This window comes from Plasmodium yoelii (genome assembly GCF_900002385.2).
Source record: "Plasmodium yoelii strain 17X genome assembly, chromosome: 13".
In the NCBI taxonomy this organism is placed as follows: domain Eukaryota; phylum Apicomplexa; class Aconoidasida; order Haemosporida; family Plasmodiidae; genus Plasmodium; species Plasmodium yoelii.
The window spans coordinates 290,386-312,523 of record NC_036185.2 but is presented as its reverse complement, the minus strand read 5'-3'; the positions used below and the strand labels follow the sequence as shown (position 1 = coordinate 312,523).

The following is a 22,138-nucleotide window of genomic DNA, read 5'->3' as shown; positions in this document are numbered from 1 at the left end:
ATGCTTTAATGCGATAACACTAGACTAGTATTACCAAGCAAAATAATATTAATAATTTTATAGTTTTTCATCATAGAACTAAATATAGTTTATTATAAAATATAAAAGAAAATTATATATTTAGAAAATAATTCTAAGTTATTTTTAATGTATACATGAATTGAAAGTTTTAATGGTAAAAAATATAAGGAATAATTAAACTATGTGGAATATCTAAATCTTATATAACTACATCCTTGTCTTAAAAAACATACTTCCCTTATCTCTCCTCTCAAAGTGCAATATACCAACCTAATACACATAGTTTTCTATTATACTTTAAAATTTGCATCAATATTTTATATTTCTAAGTATGATTTAAAAAAAAAATGCATTTATTGTTTTATTTAAGCTTATAAATAACATAATAAATATGATTTATGTGCTAGTTGTCGTTTTAAACCGTGGAAAAGATGTGCAAAATATATTATTAAATTGCCCAATAATGTATATTTCTAAATTGAAGTATGTAGGAATAAAAATAAAGTTATTGAAAATGTTAAAATGTAATTGAAATGGATATATATTAAGTAAAAACAATATTAAATTTATATAATTTGCATAAAAAGTGGAGCATATAATTTAATTTGCAAATGTTATAATTTTAGAAAAAACTATATTATATATTATAAGAAACAAGCATATAAAAATTTAATATATTTAAAAAAACTATTATTTATATACTTTTAAGGATTATAGTAATAATAGAACTTTTTATTTTTTAGATATATACAGTATTTAAGTTTTAGAAGGGCAATCATTAAAACATAATATATAAATATATTCATTTTCTATGTTCAAACATACTTTAAATTCATTATAAGAATTGATATATTTTTATCATAAACTTATACCATATTTTATTAATAATAGCCTTTTTGTATAAAATGCATCATATCTATATTTAATCAAAATTTTATCAAACAACCCTCTGTTTAAGGTAATTTAGCTAATTATGATAAACCGGAATAAATCATTTATTTAGTAATAATATTATTTTATTATTCTATATTAATTTAATTATTGAAAAACTTATAATATATTTAACTACATATAGTTCTATATATAGGATTAAAGTATTTGCGTCACATATTGGGGGCAGTGTATATAAAAACAACATGATTATACTCAATTTACAAATCAAAAATAAAATCTCATTATAATGAATGACAGTGTGGTATATGCATTTTTTAATAATAATAGTTTCCTTTACATTTTTTTATATTGTATTGCATATAAATATCATTAAACTTTATTTTAATAATTCGCGTTTTTATTAATTGTTTTTAACTGTTTTCTTAGTGTAGAACGTTCCTTGGTTTAAGGAACTCGTTTTCCAATAATTTGGACGGGAAGGGAGACTATCAATTTATTATGAATAAAGAAATTTTAAATGGGTATTGTACTAATAAAAACTGTAGTAGTAACCTCGACAAGATTAATGCTGGAAGTTTATATTTGTTTGATGCATTCTTTAAGGATTCTACTGTGTTTAAGAATCATAATAGCATACATATTGTTGAATACATTTTGTTATGGTTAAGTTATATGTTAAACCTAAAGGAACAAGTAGGAATGACCAATCTACAATATTTTTATAATATGTATGTACTGCATCATGAAAAGTATAAAAATTCTATAATAGGTGTTGATGGGTATACTAGTTATAAGGATCTTATAGATCAAAAAAAATATTTGTTGGGTATGGATAAACAAATTATTTCCAATTTTTATGAAGTATTTAAATTATTATGTGATATGTATACTAATTTTGATGCAAAAACATCACATTGCTCAAACTGTTCACAAAATGCTAATACATTTGTCAAGAAATATAATCAAATGAATAAAAATTCTGTTATTACTAGTAATAGTTCCTATAATAAACTATTGTCTACTTTATCAAATGAATATAATAATTTTAAAAATTATTATACTAGTAAAGGTGGTAATTCTAACGATATTCCATCCCTTACATCGATAGAAAACATGCAAGCTTCTACACATATTTCTGGACAAGATTCTGAAGATACACCATCAAGTTCGTCGATACCAGCCAAATTATTTACAGTTTTATCGATATTTGGTGCAATAGCATTTTTTTTAGGAATTTCTTATAAGGTAAATAATAAGGAATTAAAAAAAAAATTATTATATATATGAAAAAATTAACAAACAACCGTACGCTTCTTATCATTTTATATTAGTATTCGTTATTTGGGGTTCGGAAACGATTTAAAAAACAACAAATAAGAGAAAAAATAAAAAATATAAAGAAGAAAATGAATCAATAATATATGATTCGATGAAAGTGACTATTTCAGGAATATTAATAATGATTGATATATTTTCAGAATCTGTCTATTTCGCAGTAATTTTTGCGTAATTTTTATATAGTTTTATGTTGTGGGCCAGGGTTAAGTATTATATTGCATTTAATTTTTTATAATTTGAACGATAATTAAATATATGTACTATATCCGTATATTTAATCATGAGATGAAGTTCAAAAGTCAAAATATGCAACCAAAAAGGGGTACTCCCATTAATATGAAAAGGACAGCATACCATTTTTTCATAAGTTATAATATTTATGTTTAATTCGTTCATATATAATAAATGTGGCAATATTATAACTTCAATTATATATTTTATTTCTAATGTGGGATAACTATACATAAGAACCCTTATTATCTATTATATAAGGCATTTTAACCCATATGTATGTTTAATTATGCAGATCATAATATACGATGTATTCCTATGTTTGGTGAAAATATATATTTAGTAAAACTTATTATTTATACCATATTTATTTTAATTTAAATCATGTTACCCAATTGAACTATATAGTAATCTTATATACCAGGGGATAAATTATAATAAAATTCATTTTGAATATTCCTCTGCATTATAATATGCCTTCAGATTATTGCATATATTCTTAAGATTAATTAAGCACGCTAATAATATATAGTAGGTAATCATAAAATATAGATGCATGGAATATCGATCGAGAATCGACAATATAACATTGTCTATATATATTATTATGCTTCTAAGATTTTTTGAAGTTTTAATTGTCGTTGCTATTATCTTTTTGTATTTTACATTTGTATTAATAGAAATAGCTTTATACGCTTTAATTTACTTATAATAAGGCATAATAATAGGTTAATCGCTATTAATTTTTAAATTATATATTTTGAGGTATAAATAAATTATATTTTAAAAAAATAAATATAGTATATTAATAAAATGTCATATCATATTTTGTTCAAATAATTATAAATAATATGATAGATAGAATTCGTTATTATTATATGATTATACATATAATCTAATAAAATACCAATAACTAATATTGAAATATTGTTATATTGTGAAACCTTCATATAATTAAACATTAATATTATCGGAAAGACAAATAATAATACATTATAAAGGTATCAATGTTATATATTTATTAAAGATCCAATTTGGGATATGTGGTTTTATATTATAAAAAACTGGATAAATAGAGAAAAGGATAAAGACTCAATTCATGTTAAATGTCATTTTATTATTCCATATTAACGCATATTATATTATTATTATTTTACCATAGAATTAATAAAATGTAGAATTTTTAACAAATTATTTGAATGTATATACATTGATAACTATAGCAGTAGAATATATAAGATAAAATTAACTATTTAGAACAGCGAATATTTATCTAAATATATATATTAAAAAAATATATCTTATCTCTCTCCTCTTAAAAGGCAATATAACAACTTAATTACGCATAGTTTTATATTATACTTTAAAATTTGCATAATAATTATTTATTTGTTAATATTTACTAAGCATTATTTTAAAAATAATATGCATTCAAAGACTTATTTAAGCTTATAAATACGGGTTCAGTGCTAATTGTTGTTTTAAAGAATAAAAATTATGCGTAAAACATATTATAAAATTACCCAATAAAATATATTTTTAAATTGACCCATTAAAATGGATTATGAATTTATCTACATCCATTAAAAAGAATATAAATATATGTATATTCAATTAAAAAAGGAAGATTATAACTTAATTTGAAAATACTATTATTTTAATAAAAAAATGGTATATAGTATTAGAAACAACTATATAAGTATTTAATATATTTAAAAAATTACTATTTATACGCTTTAAACGATTCTAATAATAACAATTTTCTTAATTTTTATATTTGTGCAGTATTTAAGTTTCAGGACGTTGTTTATGTTCTATATTAAAGCATTTGTATAAGTATATATTTTTTAAATTCATTATAAAATTTAAGGAATTTTATAATAAAAATATAATAGATATTATTAACAATCATGAAATTAAGTATAAATTGTGTTATACATATGAACAAAATAAATATCTTCAATTTAAGGTAGTTTAGCTAATTTCAATAAATAATATATAAACTTGTTATGGTGTTTCTATTTTTTTAATACTTTATATCCATTTAAATGAATACTAAAAACAAAATGAGTTTAACTACAGATAATTGTTATATATAGAATACAAGTTTGCATCCCTTATTTGCAATGTATGTGAAGTTAATATGATGTACTTAATTTATAGTTCAAAAATAAAATTCCAATATGGCAATTAGTAAAGTGGTACATACAATTTCTTGAATAAAAATATTTGTTACTATTCATTTTTGATATTGTACTATCTATTAATTAATAGTCAGTTCATTTTAATAGACATTTTTATTTGATTTCTTAAAATTGTTTCTTAGTGTGGAAAGTTTGACACTTTCAGGAGGACTTTTCGCGATGGATTGGATGAGTCTAACCAATATCGTTTTACAAATAATTTATTTAAGAAATATTGTCCTAATGGAAAATGTGATAAAGATCTTGATAAGATTAATGCTGGATGTTTATCGTTATTTTATGAATTTTTCGGTAAATATGGTTCTTCATTTGACACTCGTATTTATAAGGATGAAGCTTTAAGTATAATGATTTGGTTAGGCTATATATTAAGCCTAAAGTCACATGAGGGAATCAACACATTAAACGATTTTTATTCTATGTATATAGAAAATGACACGAAGTACACTGAGAATAATATTATTGAACAAAAACATAAAAATTATAAGGAAATCATAGATGCAATAAAGGAATATATGGATATTGATATTAGTTATATGTCTAAATTTTATGAATTACTTAAATTATTATGTGAAATGAATACTGCTTATACGACAAATAAAAGTACCGAGTTTTCACAACATGCTAATAAATTTGTTTGTGAATATGGAATACTCCTTAATGATGATAAAAATATTGACAACAGTACATACAGTAAAGTATTACGTGTTGTGTCCAATTATTATAATAATTTTGAAAATGGCAGAAATTTTAATAATACAGAAATGAAATTTCCTACATTACCAACAAAAAAAGCAACCAAAAAAGTTGAACTAGAAAGTTCTGAAGAAATTAAAACAGCTGAGCCCTCGAATGAAACAGATAAATCAAATATTATAATGACGCCCCCGATTTCTATTACTACAATATCAGGCTCATCACTAGTAAACAAAATAATTCCAGTATTATCGATATTTGGTGCAATAGCATTTTTTATAGGAATTTCTTATAAGGTAAATAATAAGTAATAAAAAAAAATATTATTATATATATGCAAACATTAACAAACAACCGTACGATTCTTAACATTTTATATTAGTATTCGTTGTTTGGATTTCGGAAACGATCTCAAAAACATTTAAGAAAAAAGCTAAAAAAATAAAGAAGAAAACTGATCATTAATATGTGATTCAAAGAGTAGTGACTATTTCAGGAATAGTAATAATGATTAATATATTTTAAGAAACTGTCTATTTGGAAATAAGTATTTTTTCATAATTTTTCTGTTGTTTTTATGTTGTGGGTCAGGGATAAGTATTATATTGTATTTAATTTTTTATAATTTGAACACAATTAAATATATGTACTATAACCGTATGTTTAATATTGAGATAAAGTACAAATATGTAACCAAAAAAGGTGTACTGCCGTTAATATGAAAATGGTCACATAACATTTTTTCATAAGTTATAATGCATATAATTGAGTGTTCATGCCGATTTTATATGATTAAAATAAAATGTCTATATTGTATATATTAATATAGATATTTGCTATATCATAATTATTTATTATATAAAATTTGTTAATATGTGGTTACATCGAATTATATATAACGCAATGTTTCTTTATTTGATGAAGCATTTTATTTAGTAAAACTTATTATTTGTATCATATTGTTTTAAATTAAATTATATTATGCCAATTAAACTGTAACAATAACATTATATATGAAGCTGGGTATGAATTATAAGATGTCTCATTTTGAATATTCATCTACATTATAATGTACCTTCAGGTTAATGAGTACATTTTTAATGTTAATTAAGAATATTACCAATATGTAATATATAATCATAAAATATTGATTCATAAATATCGATCGAGGTTCGACAATATAACATTGTCTATAAAATATTATTATGCTTCTAACATTTTTAGTAATACATAAAAAATTGAACTATATATACAATATTTTAAGTTTTAGTTGTAGTTACTATTCTCTTTTTTTATTTCCTTTACATGTATATTAAAGTTAATTAGTAATAATAGAAGTTGTTTTATACGCTTTAATGTATTTATCATAAGATATAATAATGGATTAATCACTATTAATTTTAAACTTTATAGTTTTGAGGTATAAATGAATTATATTTTAAAATAGTTAATATATTTGAATATATGAATATTAATAAATTTTCATATTATATTGCGTTCTAATAATTATAAATAATATGATAGATCGAATATCGTTATTATTATATATCTATACATATAAATTGGTAAAATACTCTACTAATAACTAATATTGAAGTATTTTTTTTGTGGAAACACCATATAATTAAATATTAATATTATCGAAAAGACATAATAATACATTATAAAGGCATAATTTTTATATATTTTGTTAAAGATCCAATTTGGGATTTGTAGTTTTATATTATAAAAATATGGGCAATGGAGAAAAGGTTAAAGATTCAATTAATGTTAAATGTATTTTTATTATTATATATTATCATGTATTATATTATCATTATTTTACCATATAACTAATAAAATATAGAATTTTTAATAAATTATTTGAATGTATATACATTGATAACTATGCAACATAATATATAAGATATGAATGAACAATGCAGAATATTTAGCGAATATTTATATAAATTTATATATTAAAGAGCAAATATATCTTATCTCTCTCCTCTTTAATGACAATATAACAATCTAATAAATATAGTTTTATATTATACTTTAAAATTTGCATCAATAGTTATTTATATGTTAATATTTAATATTTACTAAGTATTATTTTAAAATAAATCTACATCCAAAGACTTATATAAGCTTATAAATATGGGTCCAGTGCTAATTTCCGTTTTGACAGTGGAAAAGTATGCAAAATATATTATAAAATTGCATAATAAGGTATATTTCTAAATTGAAGTATATAGGAATAGAAATAAAGTTATTTAACAATTAAAATTATTTTTAAATTAATCTATATTAATTACAAATATTATAAATTTATGTAATTTGCAAAGATAATGGGACATGCAACATAATTTGAAAATACTATAATTTTAGAAAAAACTATACTATATATTATAAGAAACAAGCATGTAAATATTTAATATATTTTAAAAAATGACTATTTATATACTTTTAAGATTATAGTAACAATGAATTTTTTAATTGTTTCGATTTTTGCAGTATATTAGTTTTTGGACACCACTTATTAAAACAAAAGATATGATATTTATTTTCTATATTAAGGAATATGCATAAGATATGTTTTTAATTTATTATAATATTATTTTTATTTTATTATATAATTATACGGAAAGGTATTAAGAATAACAATTTATGCAAAATTGTATTTATATACATATGGTAAAAATGCATTAAACACCCACAAATAAGGCAATTTATATAACTACCATAAAATTATATATTGTTCCATATTATCTTTAAATTGGTATTAAGAATAATAACATGTTTAACCATAGACAATTTTATGCTATGGTTCGATTATTTTGTCATTTATTAAGCGTAAAATATGTAAAATAATATGACGTTACATAATCTACATATTATAAACAAAATAAAATTGCAATGTATCATCGCCTGGTATATAATTATTTTTAATAAAATTTGCTTTCCCTTATATTTTCCGATGTTATATTACCTATAAAATTCATTAAATTTGATTTTATAAAAGTTTCATTAACATATATTTTTATTATATTTTTTAAAATGTTTTCTTAGTGTACAAGGTTAGAGAAATTGAGAGGCTATTTACCCGATGACTTAAACAGCAATGAAATTAATGATATTAATCAATTAGGGAATGCTAAGGATTATTGCTCTAATGGAGGTTCAGGGGAAACAGAATGTAAGACTGATCTCGATAAGATAAATGCTGGATGTCTATGGTTGTTCGATCAAACTGTTATTAATAATTTTGGAAGTTTAAGTAATGATGAGACTAAAAGGTTTATTATTTACATTATGATATGGTTAAATTTTAAATTAAATCAAAAATCACATGAAGGAATCACCAAATTTAAAGATTTTTATACTAAACATATAGAAAAAAATATGTATTATAATAATTGTAAAAAAAAAAAAAATAATAATTATGATGATTGTAGTAATACATTAAAAGAAAAAACGGGATATAAGAGTTTTAAGGAGTTCATAGAAGAAAACGGATATTTGATGAATATTAATACTATGTCTAAATTTTATGATGCATTTAAATCATTATGTAACATGTATGATGAAGTTGATGCAAGCAATCCAAATTCCAAGAATTACTTAGAAAAAGCTCAAGAATTTGTTAGAAAATATAATGAGGTTAATAGAATTTCTGAACATACTGAAGGAAGTTCCTATTATCAAGTATTGTCTACATTATCAACTGAATATAATAATTTTAAAGATTATTGTAAAGAAAATGAAGTTGATTGTAATGACATTCCAGACCTTCCATCGATAAAAATAAAAGAAACTTCTGTACAAAGTTCTGAAGATCATTCTGAACAAGTTTCTGATGTTACACCATCAAGTTCGTCGATAAAAAACAAATTAATTATAGTTTTATCGATATTTTCTGCAATATCAATTTGTTTGGGAATTTCTTATAAGGTAAATAATAAGGAATTTATAAATTATTTTCATTAAATATACGAAATGTTAACAAAAAAATAATACGTTTCTTAACATTTTATATTAGTATTCGTTATTTGGATTTCGGAAACGAGCTCAAAAACAAGATTTAAGAGAAAAGCTAAAAAAATAAAGAAGAAAATGAATCATTAATATATGATTCGAAGAGAAGTGATTATTCCAGGAATAGTAATAATGATTGATATATGTTAAGAAGCTGTCTATTTGGAAGTAATTTTTGGTCACAATTTTTGCATAATTTTTATGTTGTTTTTCTGTTGTGGGTCAAGGTTGTGTCTATGGAACCCATATTCGGGTTAGGATTAAGTATTATATTGTATTTAATTTTTTATAATTAGATAATGTTTATTGGTCTGTAAATGTTGATCAAATATATTTACAATTCCCAGATGTTTAATCTCTAGCTGATGTCTAAATATACAAGAAAATCGGTGCTGCCATTAATATGAAAAGGGTCACATCACATTTTTTCATAAGTTATAATATATATAATTGAATATTCATGCTGATTTTATATGATTAAAATAAAATGTCTATATTGTATATATTGATATAGATGTTGGCTATATATGAAGTCGCATTATTCAATATCATAATTGTCTATTATATAAAATTTGTTAATTTTCGGTTATATCGAATTATGCATAACATAATGTTTCTTATTTGATGAAGCATTTTATTTAGTAAAACTTATTATTTGTATCATATTGTTTTAAATTAAATTATATTATGCCAAATGGCCTATAATAATAGCATTATATATGAAGCTTGGTATGAATTATAATTAGATTCATTTTGAATATTCATCTACATTATAATATATATTCGTATAATACGTTGTTTTTTAAGATTAATTAAAGACACTACTAATACATAATATATATTCATAAAATATAGATGTATGGTATATCGATCTAGATTCGACAGTGCAACGGTATCTATAAAATATGTTTTATGCATCTAACATATTTAATAATATAATATAATATAATAAAAAATTACATTATAGATATATATACTATCCTTTTAACTTTCGATTATATATAGTTTCATTTTATGCTAAAGTTTTAAATTCAAATAATAGGGATAGTTCTTTATACATTAATTTATTTATCATAAAGGTATAATAATAGATTAATCTCTATTAATTTTTAAATTTTATATTTTGAGGTATAAATAAATTATATTTTAAAATAGTTAAAATAAAATATAAGAATATTAATAAATTTTTATATTATATTACGTTATAATAATTATAAATAATATGACAAATATAACTATAATTATTATTGTATATCTATGCATATAAACTAGTAAAATGTTCTAATAATAACTAATATTGGAATATTGTTTTATTGTGAAAACTTTATATAATTAAATATTAATATTAATTTTGTTGAAAAGGCAAATAATAATTAATTTAATTTTAACTAATATTATTTTTATTAGGTTATAATATATAAATTAATAAATATGTATTATAAATATATCGTTTTACGAGATAGTATATATGTTCTAAAATGTTATACTTTAAACAATGAAACATGGAAATATTATACTTGATTCAAAATATTTATATTGATCGGGTTAATTATTCCGTTGCATTATACAGTAATATATTAGAAAAATCATAATAGTAATAACAATATATAAAGTATTAAATACGAAAAAATCATTAAATTCATTAGATTCGAATACGTTGCTATATATTATTAAACTTGTAATAAGATTAAAATTATATGCAAAAAACATCAAATGAAATATTATAATTTTGGCTTAGTGTTTTTTTAATGTGCTAATATTAGAATTAATACTATCACGAAAAATAATATTAATAATTCTATAGTTTCCTTAAAATATAGTTTCCATTATAGAACTAAATATAGTTTATTATAAAATCAAATTATATATTTAGAAAAGTAATAATTCTAAGTTATTTTTAATATATACATTAATTGAAAGTTTTAGTGGTAGAAAATATAAGGAATAATTAAACTATGTATAATAGGTGAGTCTTATATGGGTAGAGTTTTGTCTTAAAAAATGATACTTCCCTTATCTCTCTTCTCTCAAAGTGCAATAAACAACCTAATTACGTAGTTTCCTATTATACTTTAAAATTTGCATAATAGTTATTTATATATTAATATTTAATATTTACTAAGTATTATTTTAAAAAACATTTACATTTTAAGGCTTATTTAAACTTATAAATAGCTTAATAAATATGGGTTCAATGTTAACTGTCGTTTTAAACCAAGGGAAAGATGTGCAAAATATATTATAAAATTATCCAATAAAGAATAATTTTAAATTGGAATATATAGGAATAAAAATGAATTTATTTAATGCATTAAAATTATTTTTTAATTTATCTATTTTAAATAAAAATAATATTAAAACTGTGTAAGTTGGATAGAAACTGGAGCATGCAACTTAATTTGAAAATATTATAATTTTAGAAAAAACTATATTATATATTATAAGAAACAAGTATATAAAAATTTAATATATTTTAAAAAATGACAATTTATATATTTTTAAGGATTTTAATAACAACTTTCTTAATTTGTTGATTTATACATTATTTAAGTTTTAGGTTGTTTATGTTCTATATTAAAATATATGTTTAAGTATATATTTTTAAATTCATTATAAAATTCCTTAAAATTTATAATAAAAATATAATAGATATTATTAATAATCATAAATTTAAGCATAAATTATGTTATACATATGACCAAAATAAATATCTCCAATTTAAGGCAATTTAGCAAATGTCAATAATAGTAAATATAATATTCCTTTATTAATATTATTGTATTATTATTCCATATTAATTTTAAATTATTATTAAAATTTTCAATGTATTTAATACGATAAATGTGATATATGAGGCTCATTTACGTATATATTTTGTCAGTATATATATTTATATAAAAACAATATGATACCAATATACAGATTAAGAACAAAATTCGATTACAATGGATGACAAAGGAATGGTAAGTAATTTTATTTTAAAATAAAACCTGGCTTTCCTTTTCCTTTATTTTATTGTGTTTTATTTGTTTACAAATCACATTAAATTTTATTCAATAAATTTTGTATTAATACATACTTTTATTAATTTAAATATACCTTTTCTCAGTGTGAGTTTTTCCTTGAAGCTGATTCTTTTTTTAATGGTAATGACATACATACGAAAATTAGCAAATCCTCAACATACCGTGATTATTGTACTACTAATAAAAAATGCTCAAATAAGATTGAAAGTATTGGTGCTTTGAGCGAGGGTTTATCTATGAAGGTTTACACTAATGATAACAAGTATTCTGATCATATTATGCTGTGGTTAGCTCATAAATTATTTGATGTAGCCAAAGAGAAAGACAAAAACAATGCTAATAAAATTACTTTAAATTCGGCTTATGACGAACATTTAAAGACATATATGAGTCGATTTAAATATTGGAATGGTTTATATAATGCACATGGTTTGAAAGATGGTAATCTTAGCCAATTGCATGACTTGTATTTGTTACTTAAGGAAATATGTAATACAATTGTAGATCATAAAAAAAACGGTCCCAACAGTAAGAATCTTTCTCAAAATTCGGTCAATTGTTTTAATAAATATATATCCCTTTACAATACTCTTCCTAAATGTGATTCATATCAATATCTATTGGCCAAATTAAAAAAAATATATGAAGACTTTAGAACTTCTGCTATTCAGAAGGATACTGGTAATAATCAATTAGATAAAATCCTTAAACAACTTACAACAGCTGATGGAAAAGATTCATATTCTATGGGCAAATTTAAAAAATTTAACTTCAGTGGTTCAGATTGTAAACCAAAAAATATAGATAGTATCCCGAGTGTTCAAGATAAAGAAGAAAAAAAACCAACCGCATCAAATAGTAAAGGTCAAGGGGGGGATAAAAGTAATCCAAAGAGTCCCCATAAAGATAAAGGTCATAATTTAAAAGGTCCAGATTCTAAATCTCAAAGCCAGGAAGGGCTTAAATTGAAAAAAGCTGAAGGTCATTCACCAAAAGGTGGGGCCCAAACCTTAAAGCTTACCAGTAGTGGTACAGATCCTCAAAAAGGTACAGATCCTCAAAAAGTTACAGATTCTCAAAAAGTTACAGATTCTCAAACAGGTACAGGTACTCTAAATGGTACAGATCATCTAAAAGGTCAAAATGGTCAAGTAAATCCAAATGGTCAAATAAATTCAAGCAAAGAATCAGAAACTAATCAAGAAAAAACAGGTATGTCCCAAACACCAAAAGATAATCACGATATGTTTGATTTGTCAGCTTTAAAAGAATATGGGGATTTAGTTAAAAAGCATATTGAAGAATACAAAGAATATGTTAATAATTCACTTAAGGATATTCAAGAACATTTATACGAGGATATATGGCTTCCTTTATATGAGACTTATAATACTTATGCAGATTATTATGAAAATTTTGATATAATGGAATATCTTAAAGAAGTAATGCAAGCAAATGAAGGACAGCAAACCGAACCATTAGAGGATGAACCACCAAGTAAAGAGAATGGACTAGAAACTAATCCTTTATCAGATAGCGAACAACCAGAAACACAAGATACCAAAACACAAGATTTCCCAACACAAATATCAGATGGTCAAGGAAATTATCATTCACAAGAGTCATCTTCTACACAAAAACTTGCCTCAACAAATAGTGATCACGAACAAATTTTAGATATTTCCTCTAAGGAACAACCTCAATCACTAGACGGTTCGACCAATATAATTCCTAGTCTAGGAATTAAAACAGAAGCCATTAAAGCCGATGTACAAAATGAGATATCTGAAATCGGGTTTCTAGGAAATTTATTTAAAGAATACAAATTAGTTGCATATCCAGTTATGATTATTGCAATACTCGTTATTTTAGCATTTATGTATAAGGTAATAGAAAGAAAATTAAAAAAAATATATTACTATATATTTTGTGGATGCATAAAAATCAAATAACTATATATTTTTACTATTTTTATGTTAGTATTTACCATTTGGATGGAGAAAAAAGTTGAAGAAAAAAAAAAATATGGAAAAGATTAAAAAATTGTGTAATGAAAATAATACCGAAAAGAAGTTGCAAATACATTAATCGAAAAAAATCAATGGAATAATTATAAATTGAGTTGATAATAAAATGATATTATTAAGTATATAGAAACATATAAAGGAAGATTATATGGCAGGGTCCTGAGTTATATTTTTATTTAATTTTTTATAATTTGATAATATTTATTTGTCTATGAAAGTTTACTAAATGTTATTATAATAGAAAAAATAATTTAAATATATATAGTAATACATTATAAAAAATAAAAGTATATACATATCATATTCCAAAATTTCAAGGGTTCAGGGTTAGGGTTGGGTTATATTGAATTGTATATATCATAATATGTTCATTTTATGAATATTTTTATTTAACGAAATTGTCTATTTTTATTCTAAATTTATGTTTTATTTAATACTATAATTTCCGAACGTGATGTTACAATTGTATGAAAATAAATAAATTGTTACCTTATATTGTTTATATTTATGTTATATTTTATTTTTTCTATGAATAAATATGAAATTGTTTTTTAAAGCAAACAATGTTTTAGTTAGTTTATTGTAATGTGTATATATATGTGCATAAAATACATTGGTATTATATGCTTTAAATCAGAATATAAAAAATTATTACATATAATGTAACATTTGTATTGAATCATTATGATCACTTCATTAATTCCATTACAATAATGGTATTAAGATCAAATACCACTTACAAATAAAAATAAATGTCATGATAGTATACATAAATAAAAAATCGTTTAAATATATGGGATATCCCCCAAATTTTAGCATATAGATGATGTCCATATTTGTAAACAAAAAAGGATGATAAGTATTATATGAAAGATCTTCATAAGTTATAACAGTTATATTTGTAGTATTAAAAAAATTAATACATATAGATACATCCTAATATTAAAAGGGGTAAACAAATTATATACAAAGAAAAAGACATTCTTAAATCAAAAGATCATTTTATGATGGTAATTTAAAGCGGTTATTATGCATGGAAATAAATTATTTTATTAACAAAAATTCTCTAATATACGGTGCTGGAAAATATATGCTTATTTATGGGGGAACAAGTAATATAAAGCTTTTCCAATAATACTTTTTTGTTAAATGGAACCATGTTCATCATTCTAAGAAAAAAAGCATAAATGGATGATTATATAAAATGTTTAAATTTTTTGGAAATTATAAATATCTACATTTATTAAAAACAACATTTTTTTTAACAATTGTTGAAATAAATTATTATATTATTAAAATCTGTATACCGCTTATAGATTCGAAATAGGTGACATAAATATGGTCTTTTTTTTTTTCAACAATGTATCCACTTAAGTTAACAAACATTTTTTTTAATTTTCCATTTCTAATATCATTTTCAGAATCAATGTTAACTTTGAATAAATTTGCATTTTTTATTATTGTGTTTTGAAAGAATTTCGTATTTTTACTGTTGTGGTCATTTATATTTGGTGAAGCCATGACAAATATAGTTTTGTTTTCTGATATCTACAAAATTAATAAAAATATATTGCATAAATTATTGTGAATAATGTGAGAATTATGATTTATAACGAAATAGAAAGAATGTTTTCCTTACTTTAAATTTTGCAGCTATGGCATAAAAATATTTCTGACGAGACCATAGCCATCTTCTGGAACGTTGTTGTATTATTACTAAATTTGGAGTGTACACACGGGCAATTTTTCCTAATAAACATATTATAAAATTGCATAGATGTAATTAAAATATCATGATTTTGAAGATATTGGAAAGAATAAATAGTAACAATAATATGTTAATTTGGGTAATTATTTATGTTTTGTATACTTTTAACCGAGCCTGCATAGAAAAAATTGCTACTATCGGGATCCCATAACTTGTTTATTATTTTATTATACTAATGGAAGCAAAGAGAAATATATGTATATAAATTATATTCATTTTTTAATTTCAATTTGGTTTATAAATTTTAATGTTGTTCGTTAATTGATACCTTATTCAAATCAAAAACCACATATTCAGCTTTTACAATTTTTGTATCACCTTGCTGTTTTTTTTTATAAGAAAGTATATGATAAGCAGAATTGGTACCAATTAATCTATAACCATCTTTATTTGTAGCATGATACTCTAATTGTTTTAAAGCAGTTTTCATAAATTTGCACGCACTTATAGTTTCTTTGGTATCGGTATATAATAAGTGCTTGTTTTTTTCATATATTTCTTCTGTATTGTCATTACTAAAAATGAACATATTTTTAATGTGTACAAAAATAAAGTTATTGTATTTATAACATTGTTGCAAAGACATACATTTAATATTTTCATAATGGAATATGTAATATATAGTATATTATATATATTGTAGTATTTTCTTACGCATGATAACATTTTTTTGATTTGAATATTGTAAATTTTCTTGATTTGGGTTTTGTATTTTTTTTTGGAAGCTCAGTTGCAATGGTTTTATTATTCAAATATAGTGAGATGCTTAAAAGAAAAAAAAAAATTTTAATATAAAACTTATTCATTTTTGAACTTTACAAACAAAATATATATTAGTATTTTTTTAATTAAAAATTAACAACTCGGAAATCTGTACAAGTATAATTAAAATTGAAGCTAATCATTTTTCCAATCAAGTATAAAAAACAAATATTTATTTTAAAAAATACAAATTATTATTTAAACAACAAATTTGGATACTTTTATTAAATTCATAAGTTTAATATATTTTTTATTTGAATAATTCAACCACAAAACAACATCAATAACAGAATCTTTCATAAATAATGAATATCAAAAATGTTATGTTCCATAATTTCCTTATATTATAATATTTAAAAACGAATAATTTTAATTATATTATATAAATGATATTTTTAATATATAGCATTATGAACACACAAGTTTTATATTTTTATAATTGATTAAACTCAATTTAAAATTACAAAACATCTCATTACGTATGTAATCACATATTGCTTACACTAATAAATAAAAAACCATAGTAATATAAATATTATATTAAAATAATTAATTTAATCTGAGGAATGCAGTTAATTCTCTATATTACTAATACTACTATAATAACAATATTTTTTACTTCATAATAATTATATTATGATAATTACACATTTTTGATTTTGTATCACTTTTAATACAAATTTTACTAAATAACAATTTTCTAGCAAAATTTTTAATTTTATTAAAATTATTTATTGGTAATAATGTTGACATCCCGCCTTTTTATAAATGAATACAAATTATAATTTTCCTTTTAATGATAAAACAAAGTATATATTAAATTAGAAAAAATACAAATAAAATATGAAGTAAAATATGAAGTAAAATATGAAATAAAATATGAAATAAAATATGAAATAAAACGTGAAATAAAATATGAAATAAAACGTGAAATAAAATATGAAATAAAATAATGAAACATAAAGTTGTAAATTCATGAAATATATATAATTAATTTTTTTTTTAATTATAATATTCTTAATGCCAAGGTGTTAATTTTTATGGGTCAGAGTTTTGTCTATGGATTATAGTTCGTTCACTGAATCTGTGTTTTGAATTATGGTTCGGGTTATATTGTATTTAATTTTGAATAATTTGAACAATAATTAAATATATGTACCATCCAGTATGTTTGATCTCGAGATGAAGTCTAAATATGCAACCAAAAAAGGTATTGCCATTAATATGAAATGGGTCACATAACATTTTTTCATAAAATATAATATTGCATATATTAATATAAATATTGGTTATATATGAATTCATATTATGCTATGTCATAATTCCTATTATATAAAATTTGTTAATATGTGGTTACATCGAATTATGCATAACGCAATATGTTTCTTTATTTGATGAAAATTTTATTTAGTAAAACTTACGATTTGTATCATATTTATTTTTATTCAAATCTTATTTTTATAACCGAACAGTATACTAATTTTATATATCAGAATATAATTATAATTCGATTCATTTTGAATATTCATATACATTACAATATATATTCATATCAACATTTGTGTTTTAAGATTAATTAAACATAGCAAATGTGTGTTTTAAGATTAATTAAACATATCAACATTTGTGTTTTAAGATTAATTAAACATAGCAAATGTGTGTTTTAAGATTAATTAAACATATCAAATGTGTGTTTTAAGATTAATTAAACATATCAAATGTGTGTTTTAAGATTAATTAAACATATCAAATGTGTGTTTTGAGATTAATTAAGTATATCAAATGTGTGTTTTGAGATTAATTAAACATATCAACAATATATAATATATAGTCATAAGATATCGATCGAGATTTGACAATGTAGCATAGTCTATAAATTATTGTTATGCTTCTAACATATTTTGAAGTTTTAATTTTAGTTGCTATTCTCTTTTTGTATTTTACATTTGTATTCAAATTAGTATTAATAGAAGTTTGTTTATACGCTTTAATTTATTTATCACAAAGGTATAATAATAGATTAATCACTATTAATTTAAAAATTTTATATTTTAAGGTATAAATAAATTATATTTTAAAAGATTTAAAAAATTAAATATAGTATATTAATAAATTTTCATATCATATTTTGTTCTATTAATTATAAATGATATGATAGATATAATGCGTTATTATTATATGCCTTATACACATAAAATAGTAAATTATTTTACCAATAATTAATATTGAAATATTGTTTTATTGTGTAAACTTTATATAATTAAATATTAATTTTATCGTAAAGGCACATAACAATACATTATAAAGGTATAATTTTTATATATTTGTTAAAGGTCCAATTTGGGATATGTAGTTTTATAAAAATTTGAACCATTGGAGAATGAGTTAAAGAGTCAATTAATGTTAAATTCCATTTTATGATTCCATATTAACGCATATTATATTATCATTATTTACAATAGAATTAATAAATATATAATTTTTAACAAATTATTTGAATGTGTATACATTGATAGCTATGACAATAAAATATATGTGATAAAAATGAACAATGAGAACATTTAACGAATATTCAACTTACTTTATATATTACAAATGAAAATATATCTTATCCCTTTCCTCTTAAAGGGCAATATAACAACTTAATTATGCATAGTTTTCTATTATACTTTAAAATTTTCATTAATACTTATTTATGTATTATATATTTACTAAGTATTATTTTAAAAACAATCTACATATAAAAACTTATTTAAGCTTATAAATAGATTAATAAACACGGGTACAGTGCTAATTGTTTTAAAGAATGGAAATTATGCGTAAAATAAAATATAAATTTCCCAATATTGTATACACATAAATTGAAGTATATACGAGTAAAAAAAGGCTATTTAACGCATTAATTTTTTTTATTTTTTCTCTATATTAAATAAAAACAATATCGATTTGTATAATTTGCATATAAATTGGAACAATGCAACCTATTTTGTAAATGTTATAATTTTAGAAAAGATTGTATTATATATTATAAGAAGCAAGTATATAAATATTAAGTATATCTTATTAAATAATTATTTATATACTTTAAGGATTATAATAATAATAACTTTTTTAACTTTTTGTATTTGTGAAGTATTTAAATTTCAGGATGTTGTTTATGTTCTATATTAAAGCACATGTATAAGTATATCTTTTTTAAATTCATTATAAAATTATATTCATTTTTATAATATAGTTATACAAAATGTTATTAAGAATGCATTTCTTGTATAAAATGCATCATATATATATTTAATCAAAAATGTATTAAGCAACCCTCTATTTAAGGTAATTTAGCTAATTATCATAAAAAGGAATAAAACGTTTCTTTATTGATAATATTATTATATTATTCTATATTAATTTAATCATTAAAAAATTATAATGTATTTAACTACAGGAAGTTGTTATATATAGTGTTAATGTATTTGCGTCACATATTGGGAGGAGTGTATATCAAACAGCATTATTCTATTCAATTTACAAATCAAAAATAAAATTCCATTATAATGAATGGCGATGTGGTATATGCATTTTTTAATAATAATATTTTCCTTTACATTTTTTGATATTGTATTATATATAAATATCATTAAACTTTAATAAAAATTTCAATAATACTCATTTATAATCATGTTTTTAAATGTTTTTTTAGTGTGGTAAGTTCCATATTGTAAGGAGTTTGTTTCCCGATAAATTGATTGATGGAAAGTATTACTTGAAAGAAGGATATGCCGATTTTTTTACAAATTTAAAATATGATACTGATCTCGATAAAATTAATGCCGGATGCTTATTTTTGTTTAAACATTTGTTTGGGAATTCTTATTTGTTTAAAGAATATACAAAAAATATCAAGGTGGTTGAATACATCATGATATGGTTAAGTTATATGTTAAACCTAAAGTCACATGACGGAATCAACACATTAAATGATTTTTATAAAACGTATATAGAGGGTAATACGGATTATACTAAACCTATAATTGGAGTTGAAGCTTATAAGAATTATAAGGATATTATAGATAAAAATAATTACCTTTTAAGTATGGATATGAGCATTATATCTAAATTTTATGATTCATTTATGTTATTATGTGACATGAGTACTGAAATTTATGCAAACGTTTTAAATTGCAAAGATTATTTAGGAAAAGCTCAAGAATTTGTTAAAAAATATGATTATCTTAATGAAAAATATTTTGATTTTAATGAAAAACATAATATTACTAAAGGCAGTTCATATAATCAAATATTGTCTACACTATCAAATGATTATAATAATTTAAAAAATATATGTAAATCTCGTCAATCTATCAATTACCCATCTCTTCCAACATATTCACAAAGATCAGTAATAAGGAGCATACTAATTCCATTTATATTTGTTGTAACAGCAATTTGTTTGAGAATTGCTTATAAGGTAAATAATAAGGAATTTAAAAAATATATACATCACTGAATAATTTGTAAATATAAATAAATTATAATTTTTTTTAATTTTTATATTAGTATTCGTTATTTGGATTTCGGCAAAAATTTCAAAAACAATATTTAAGAAAAAAAATTAAAAAAATAATAAAGAAAATGAATTATTAATATATGATTCGAAGAGTAGTGATTATATCAGGAATAGTAATAATGGTTGATATATGTTAAGAATCTGTCTATTTGGAAATATATAATTTTTGATCATAATTTTTATGTTGTGGAACCCATATTGGGGTTAGGGCTAAGTATTATATTGTATTTAATTTTTTGTAATTTGAACACTAATTAAATATATGTACTATCCCTATATGTTTAATCTCGGGATTATGTCTAAATATGTAACCAAAAAAGGTGTACTGCCATTAATATGAAAAGGGTCACATAACATTTATTCATAAGTTATAATACATATAATTGAGTGTTCATGCTGATTTTATATGATTAAAAAAAATGTCTATATTGCATATATTAATATAGATATTTGCTATATCATAATTTCTTTATATAAAATTTGTTAATATGTGGTTACATCGAATTATGCATAATACAATATGTTTCTTTATTTGATAAAACATTTTATTTAGTAAAACTTATTATTTGTATCATTTGTTTTAATTTAAATCG

At 21.2% G+C, this 22,138-nt stretch overlaps 6 protein-coding genes across 6 annotated transcripts; 5 read left to right on the top strand and 1 right to left on the bottom strand.

The window, feature by feature from the left end:
- Window positions 1–1,201: 1,201 nt before the first annotated feature.
- On the top strand, window positions 1,202–2,333 carry PY17X_1302200 (PIR protein; the record flags this gene model as incomplete). The annotated part of the gene is made up of 3 exons (XM_022956972.1): window positions 1,202–1,216; window positions 1,342–2,160; window positions 2,247–2,333. The coding sequence occupies 3 exons, from the start codon at window positions 1,202–1,204 to the stop codon at window positions 2,331–2,333; spliced, it is 921 nt and encodes a 306-aa protein (XP_022813465.1).
- A 2,334-nt stretch (window positions 2,334–4,667) lies between these two features.
- PY17X_1302100 (PIR protein) lies at window positions 4,668–5,829 on the top strand (the record flags this gene model as incomplete). Its single annotated transcript, XM_022956971.1, has 3 exons — window positions 4,668–4,685; window positions 4,811–5,680; window positions 5,767–5,829. 3 exons carry the CDS (start codon window positions 4,668–4,670, stop codon window positions 5,827–5,829), a joined length of 951 nt encoding a protein of 316 aa, XP_022813464.1.
- Window positions 5,830–8,282: 2,453 nt separating this feature from the next.
- Window positions 8,283–9,471, top strand: PY17X_1302000 (PIR protein; the record flags this gene model as incomplete). The annotated part of the gene is made up of 3 exons (XM_022956970.1): window positions 8,283–8,297; window positions 8,436–9,317; window positions 9,406–9,471. The coding sequence occupies 3 exons, from the start codon at window positions 8,283–8,285 to the stop codon at window positions 9,469–9,471; spliced, it is 963 nt and encodes a 320-aa protein (XP_022813463.1).
- A 2,875-nt stretch (window positions 9,472–12,346) lies between these two features.
- On the top strand, window positions 12,347–14,515 carry PY17X_1301900 (PIR protein; the record flags this gene model as incomplete). Its single annotated transcript, XM_022956969.1, has 3 exons — window positions 12,347–12,364; window positions 12,511–14,313; window positions 14,408–14,515. 3 exons carry the CDS (start codon window positions 12,347–12,349, stop codon window positions 14,513–14,515), a joined length of 1,929 nt encoding a protein of 642 aa, XP_022813462.1.
- Window positions 14,516–15,738: 1,223 nt separating this feature from the next.
- On the bottom strand, window positions 15,739–17,028 carry PY17X_1301800 (fam-a protein; the record flags this gene model as incomplete). Its single annotated transcript, XM_724887.2, has 5 exons — window positions 15,739–16,002; window positions 16,094–16,203; window positions 16,325–16,394; window positions 16,491–16,737; window positions 16,877–17,028. 5 exons carry the CDS (start codon window positions 17,026–17,028, stop codon window positions 15,739–15,741), a joined length of 843 nt encoding a protein of 280 aa, XP_729980.2.
- Window positions 17,029–20,532: 3,504 nt separating this feature from the next.
- On the top strand, window positions 20,533–21,622 carry PY17X_1301700 (PIR protein; the record flags this gene model as incomplete). Its single annotated transcript, XM_022956968.1, has 3 exons — window positions 20,533–20,547; window positions 20,679–21,446; window positions 21,536–21,622. 3 exons carry the CDS (start codon window positions 20,533–20,535, stop codon window positions 21,620–21,622), a joined length of 870 nt encoding a protein of 289 aa, XP_022813461.1.
- Window positions 21,623–22,138: the final 516 nt, after the last annotated feature.